We start from the raw sequence: 7556 nt of genomic DNA, 5'->3' as shown, positions 1-7556 counted from the left end.
TAACAAACAAAATGTGAATGGGACCAGCGGCACATCATTTTTACTATCGCATTCTAAAATTTAAAATTTTGTCAAACTGAGGGATGCTACAAATCCATGGCTAAGAGCATAAGTCTAAAACTCAAATTCTTTCTTAACCATCGATATAAGTGCTATCTCCAGGCGATTTCCCTTAAAATGATCTAAAAAGATGGAAACGGTGGCCAAGAAAAGGGACAGAAAAGTACAGATTCGAGGGGAAAACCACCGGATCGTGGTAAGCAGTGTTCTGCGGATGCCGGGGAGCTGTCGAAGCATCAGCAGCGGCGTGGCGGCCAGCAGTTGAGCTTCCTCGGTGCTTTGGTAGCGCAAAGTGCCCTTCGCAGGTTTCTGGCTCCTCACAAGGGCCTCTTCAGCAAGCTCAGTTGTCGTCGTTTCAGCCGCCTTTGTGAGCGACAATTTCCTTTACGGATGCATTAATTTGGATGAATCTTAATAAATGCACAAAAGAGTTAGTGGGCCTTTAATGAAAAGGTCCCTTGGTATTTGCACCACATTATTAAATTACAATCAGAATAAAATTCATTCCATCATACGTCAGATTTCACTGTGGTGCTTGAATATTTACTGTTCGGCTTTACCTTAATTCTGAAAATAGGGAAGCAGCATAGAATTGTTTTAGTTATTGTAAACATGGAAAAAATTTACCCAATTTTAGCGGGAGCAAGTAGAACTAAGCTTGAAATAGAATGAGATCAATTTGTTAAAAGTAAAATAAACGATTTTATGTGATTAAATTCGGGTGATAAACAAAATCTTCTTTTGATATCCGCCTATTCCAGCTGCGACCATTACATAGCTGAATCGTTCAACACAACAGCGTAGCTGTAAGGAGTTATAGGAAGCTGCAGTAGTAAGACAAAACATATATTAACATCATACAAAGGGCAAAAGAAGGGCTATTGTAACGATCCAAAGGCCATGCGGCCGTCAAAGTACAATATGCGGAGACTTGGGTGCTCGCATGGTGAGATACCAAGTTAAACCAGCTGCGAAAGCGTCACAACACTGCCTTGATTTATAAAGCCGTATGTAGTTGTTGTATGTTTGCTATACAAAAGTCAACTTGAGTGTAGGAAAAGCAGGAACATCACGGTTATCAGAGAAATTATCCAGTGTGTCGTATGGAGGGACTTCAAATCCTTTGGATGTCGCAGTATCTATCTGTCGACTTCTCGTTGATCTCTATCAACCAAAGGCAGGAAAAATGCATGGAATTTTAAAATTTTAAATAATTCTACATACTTCTAAGTCACATTTAACCATAACATTGACGTTCTGGATATTATTTGAATCTTCTTTACTTCTGTTTCAAGTTTACTTAAGCATTTGAAAAGGACTACAGTATAAAAAGTTTAAATGACCAGCATTAAAATGAGTAAGCAAAAATGACACTGGTATTTATTGAAGATTTGGTAAGAACGCATTAGTTCTTTTGCCGTTTGCAGCCACAGGCCCAGATGGACTGTTTCGTTTGGCCCTTCATACGAACCCACATATCAGTTAGGCCCCTTGAAGCCCTTCATTCCGCATAAAGTACTGCCTGTTGTGAAGGAAGTCGTACTCGAGATCGTCGACCGCGCCTTCAAACGCGCTGACGATGTGGACGCCGGCGGTCTGGCGGTAAACCTCTCAAACGCTGTGCGTATTGCTGTCAGGGATTTGGGACTCCCCAGGTGAGGGCCTTACTAAATTGCTGCCGGATTCTTTGCACGAGCGTTGTTGCCGATTTTTCTCGTGGTCACGCTTCTACTTTGGTAATAACAATACTTCCTGTTAATTTTTCAAAACTGGAAGATATTATCAAAGGCAATAAGATAACTTTTTTGTCAGAGAATAAAGTTGCTAAGTCCACTAGTGGTATTAAGCACCACGGAGTTGATTGAAATGCCTGAATATAGCGTCCTTGGCAAGGAAAGCAGTATTGGAATGGAGACGTTTGACATTTGTCGCCAAATGCCGGACTGTGGTCTATAGTGAAGCTATTTTACATACCTTTTGCATTTCGCTGCAACAGTTGTCTGAATGCAACAAGAGGAAGGAAACCTCATGCTCTTATACTTAATCACTTCTTTAAGGTCGAAATACATCTGCTAGAAGTAGGGTCAACTCAAAGTCATTAGCATTCAAGTATTCCTTCTTCACTTTGTCTTTGCTGGTTCGACCTTTGTACAGGAGTTGTTTTACTTCTGAAATCCAAATAAGATCCCCAGGCAACTCAATCAAAATTGCCATTACTTTGGATCGGAATTTCTTGGCGCTGCTGCAATCGCAGCTTGACACATCCATGAGGATGGAAGAGGTCACAACATTATAAAGTATTATGGCCGTGTGAAAGGGCTAGAGGACTACAGTTATTCATAGAACGGACCAAAACATGGATCATTTCCCCAGAATAATGCTGCGGATTATTCTGTGATCCGGCTTTCTCTCGTCCACGTTTTTTAAGTTATTTTTCTAACTTGATTAAGACCATTAAAGGTCCCATCTAATATTTCTTCTTTGACACTGCTCATGTCACCTTCATTGGTACCAAGATAGAATTAAGAGGCTACGTATGAAGACTTCACCTGGTTGTCTAAAGTCGGACAATAACTAAGTACGCTTTAATTGGAACCAAGTAAAGATGTATCCCATGAGGTTTAACTAGAGAGTTAAAATAGAAGGATCACACTAACATGGAAGCATAAAAGCGGCCGAAGTGTCGAACTATTCAACTGCTGTCTTCGCCTCGAGACGCTTGAATGAGATTTGGAAATAGGCATATCGCAGTTTTTTGGCACAACACAGAAGTGGTACATCAATCTACCCACTTAACTCCAAATGCACTCAGCATTCAAGCAAAATCTCACCACTTTACAGGGTGCAGAACCCTCTCTGTAAACAATAGCGATGCTTTTGACTAAGATCATCTACTGATTTCGATACTTTCATTGAAAAATCTGAAAATATTACATGAACAATAAAAAACTGCTACCGAAAGTAATCTTCCTAATACCTAAGACTTGGACGAAAATCCTCATCTAAATGACCATGCTTAGGTTCAAGTACGTGGTTTACACAGCAGTGACGAGAGATAGCGGTCAATCAATGTTGGCAGTGTCAAGGGCCTTGTGGAACCCCAAGTTCGACCGTCAAGTCGCCATCGAGCATCGGAGAGACAAGTATATCATACATGTTATCGTTTTTGCCTGCTACCACGACTGAATGCGAACTACAGACAGCTACTTATGGAATAAAATGCTACTATATGCCCTCTACTTTTTCCCCCTCCCTGTTACCTACTTATTTCATTACTGTCCAGCGTCTACTTAATTCTATTCAGCGACCGAAAGCGTACGAATCAACTCAGCAAAAAATCCACATACAACAGATCCATAAGGAACACTTCATAACCGTTTCAGTCTAAAGGCGCCTCAGTTTCATAATTAATTGACTCAAAAACTCCTGAGAAGCACCCTTTCGTTTGTTATGTTATAAATTGGTACCTAGCCAACGAAAACAAAGTTTGTTTGCTAGACTTGAGTTGGCTTATCCCTTTCCTCAAAGGAGAAAAGGAGTAAATCTACTTAAAGAAATAAAACTCAGTACCAAATGTAATCAAAATTTTGCCGATTTTCTAAATACCTACAGATAAAACTATATTTGAACGTCGGTAAAACGGTTCTAGATTATAACAAACAAAATGTGAATGGGACCAGCGGCACATCATTTTTACTATCGCATTCTAAAATTTAAAATTTTGTCAAACTGAGGGATGCTACAAATCCATGGCTAAGAGCATAAGTCTAAAACTCAAATTCTTTCTTAACCATCGATATAAGTGCTATCTCCAGGCGATTTCCCTTAAAATGATCTAAAAAGATGGAAACGGTGGCCAAGAAAAGGGACAGAAAAGTACAGATTCGAGGGGAAAACCACCGGATCGTGGTAAGCAGTGTTCTGCGGATGCCGGGGAGCTGTCGAAGCATCAGCAGCGGCGTGGCGGCCAGCAGTTGAGCTTCCTCGGTGCTTTGGTAGCGCAAAGTGCCCTTCGCAGGTTTCTGGCTCCTCACAAGGGCCTCTTCAGCAAGCTCAGTTGTCGTCGTTTCAGCCGCCTTTGTGAGCGACAATTTCCTTTACGGATGCATTAATTTGGATGAATCTTAATAAATGCACAAAAGAGTTAGTGGGCCTTTAATGAAAAGGTCCCTTGGTATTTGCACCACATTATTAAATTACAATCAGAATAAAATTCATTCCATCATACGTCAGATTTCACTGTGGTGCTTGAATATTTACTGTTCGGCTTTACCTTAATTCTGAAAATAGGGAAGCAGCATAGAATTGTTTTAGTTATTGTAAACATGGAAAAAATTTACCCAATTTTAGCGGGAGCAAGTAGAACTAAGCTTGAAATAGAATGAGATCAATTTGTTAAAAGTAAAATAAACGATTTTATGTGATTAAATTCGGGTGATAAACAAAATCTTCTTTTGATATCCGCCTATTCCAGCTGCGACCATTACATAGCTGAATCGTTCAACACAACAGCGTAGCTGTAAGGAGTTATAGGAAGCTGCAGTAGTAAGACAAAACATATATTAACATCATACAAAGGGCAAAAGAAGGGCTATTGTAACGATCCAAAGGCCATGCGGCCGTCAAAGTACAATATGCGGAGACTTGGGTGCTCGCATGGTGAGATACCAAGTTAAACCAGCTGCGAAAGCGTCACAACACTGCCTTGATTTATAAAGCCGTATGTAGTTGTTGTATGTTTGCTATACAAAAGTCAACTTGAGTGTAGGAAAAGCAGGAACATCACGGTTATCAGAGAAATTATCCAGTGTGTCGTATGGAGGGACTTCAAATCCTTTGGATGTCGCAGTATCTATCTGTCGACTTCTCGTTGATCTCTATCAACCAAAGGCAGGAAAAATGCATGGAATTTTAAAATTTTAAATAATTCTACATACTTCTAAGTCACATTTAACCATAACATTGACGTTCTGGATATTATTTGAATCTTCTTTACTTCTGTTTCAAGTTTACTTAAGCATTTGAAAAGGACTACAGTATAAAAAGTTTAAATGACCAGCATTAAAATGAGTAAGCAAAAATGACACTGGTATTTATTGAAGATTTGGTAAGAACGCATTAGTTCTTTTGCCGTTTGCAGCCACAGGCCCAGATGGACTGTTTCGTTTGGCCCTTCATACGAACCCACATATCAGTTAGGCCCCTTGAAGCCCTTCATTCCGCATAAAGTACTGCCTGTTGTGAAGGAAGTCGTACTCGAGATCGTCGACCGCGCCTTCAAACGCGCTGACGATGTGGACGCCGGCGGTCTGGCGGTAAACCTCTCAAACGCTGTGCGTATTGCTGTCAGGGATTTGGGACTCCCCAGGTGAGGGCCTTACTAAATTGCTGCCGGATTCTTTGCACGAGCGTTGTTGCCGATTTTTCTCGTGGTCACGCTTCTACTTTGGTAATAACAATACTTCCTGTTAATTTTTCAAAACTGGAAGATATTATCAAAGGCAATAAGATAACTTTTTTGTCAGAGAATAAAGTTGCTAAGTCCACTAGTGGTATTAAGCACCACGGAGTTGATTGAAATGCCTGAATATAGCGTCCTTGGCAAGGAAAGCAGTATTGGAATGGAGACGTTTGACATTTGTCGCCAAATGCCGGACTGTGGTCTATAGTGAAGCTATTTTACATACCTTTTGCATTTCGCTGCAACAGTTGTCTGAATGCAACAAGAGGAAGGAAACCTCATGCTCTTATACTTAATCACTTCTTTAAGGTCGAAATACATCTGCTAGAAGTAGGGTCAACTCAAAGTCATTAGCATTCAAGTATTCCTTCTTCACTTTGTCTTTGCTGGTTCGACCTTTGTACAGGAGTTGTTTTACTTCTGAAATCCAAATAAGATCCCCAGGCAACTCAATCAAAATTGCCATTACTTTGGATCGGAATTTCTTGGCGCTGCTGCAATCGCAGCTTGACACATCCATGAGGATGGAAGAGGTCACAACATTATAAAGTATTATGGCCGTGTGAAAGGGCTAGAGGACTACAGTTATTCATAGAACGGACCAAAACATGGATCATTTCCCCAGAATAATGCTGCGGATTATTCTGTGATCCGGCTTTCTCTCGTCCACGTTTTTTAAGTTATTTTTCTAACTTGATTAAGACCATTAAAGGTCCCATCTAATATTTCTTCTTTGACACTGCTCATGTCACCTTCATTGGTACCAAGATAGAATTAAGAGGCTACGTATGAAGACTTCACCTGGTTGTCTAAAGTCGGACAATAACTAAGTACGCTTTAATTGGAACCAAGTAAAGATGTATCCCATGAGGTTTAACTAGAGAGTTAAAATAGAAGGATCACACTAACATGGAAGCATAAAAGCGGCCGAAGTGTCGAACTATTCAACTGCTGTCTTCGCCTCGAGACGCTTGAATGAGATTTGGAAATAGGCATATCGCAGTTTTTTGGCACAACACAGAAGTGGTACATCAATCTACCCACTTAACTCCAAATGCACTCAGCATTCAAGCAAAATCTCACCACTTTACAGGGTGCAGAACCCTCTCTGTAAACAATAGCGATGCTTTTGACTAAGATCATCTACTGATTTCGATACTTTCATTGAAAAATCTGAAAATATTACATGAACAATAAAAAACTGCTACCGAAAGTAATCTTCCTAATACCTAAGACTTGGACGAAAATCCTCATCTAAATGACCATGCTTAGGTTCAAGTACGTGGTTTACACAGCAGTGACGAGAGATAGCGGTCAATCAATGTTGGCAGTGTCAAGGGCCTTGTGGAACCCCAAGTTCGACCGTCAAGTCGCCATCGAGCATCGGAGAGACAAGTATATCATACATGTTATCGTTTTTGCCTGCTACCACGACTGAATGCGAACTACAGACAGCTACTTATGGAATAAAATGCTACTATATGCCCTCTACTTTTTCCCCCTCCCTGTTACCTACTTATTTCATTACTGTCCAGCGTCTACTTAATTCTATTCAGCGACCGAAAGCGTACGAATCAACTCAGCAAAAAATCCACATACAACAGATCCATAAGGAACACTTCATAACCGTTTCAGTCTAAAGGCGCCTCAGTTTCATAATTAATTGACTCAAAAACTCCTGAGAAGCACCCTTTCGTTTGTTATGTTATAAATTGGTACCTAGCCAACGAAAACAAAGTTTGTTTGCTAGACTTGAGTTGGCTTATCCCTTTCCTCAAAGGAGAAAAGGAGTAAATCTACTTAAAGAAATAAAACTCAGTACCAAATGTAATCAAAATTTTGCCGATTTTCTAAATACCTACAGATAAAACTATATTTGAACGTCGGTAAAACGGTTCTAGATTATTTCGCAAAAAGATAATCCAGCAGATCTGAAGAAAAAAAATGCAAATGTGATAAGTGGATAATTTACAGGCAAAAGGATAAATAGTAGGACTATCAATTAGTTTAAAATACGCAACTTCGCCAATGCTAC

At 40.1% G+C, this 7556-nt stretch overlaps 1 protein-coding gene across 1 annotated transcript; it reads left to right on the top strand. All coding sequences in view use genetic code 11, as the record gives it.

The window, feature by feature from the left end:
- Positions 1-96: 96 nt before the first annotated feature.
- Positions 97-3246, top strand: EGR_10113 (Tctex1 domain-containing protein; the record flags this gene model as incomplete). Its single annotated transcript, XM_024499362.1, has 5 exons — positions 97-112; positions 191-427; positions 1488-1541; positions 1577-1715; positions 3081-3246. The coding sequence occupies 5 exons, from the start codon at positions 97-99 to the stop codon at positions 3244-3246; spliced, it is 612 nt and encodes a 203-aa protein (XP_024346237.1).
- Between the last annotated feature and the right edge of the window lie 4310 nt (positions 3247-7556).

Source organism: Echinococcus granulosus, assembly GCF_000524195.1.
Source record: "Echinococcus granulosus chromosome Unknown EG_S00190, whole genome shotgun sequence".
NCBI classification, from domain to species: domain Eukaryota; kingdom Metazoa; phylum Platyhelminthes; class Cestoda; order Cyclophyllidea; family Taeniidae; genus Echinococcus; species Echinococcus granulosus.
This window is presented reverse-complemented; position numbering and strand designations above follow the sequence as displayed.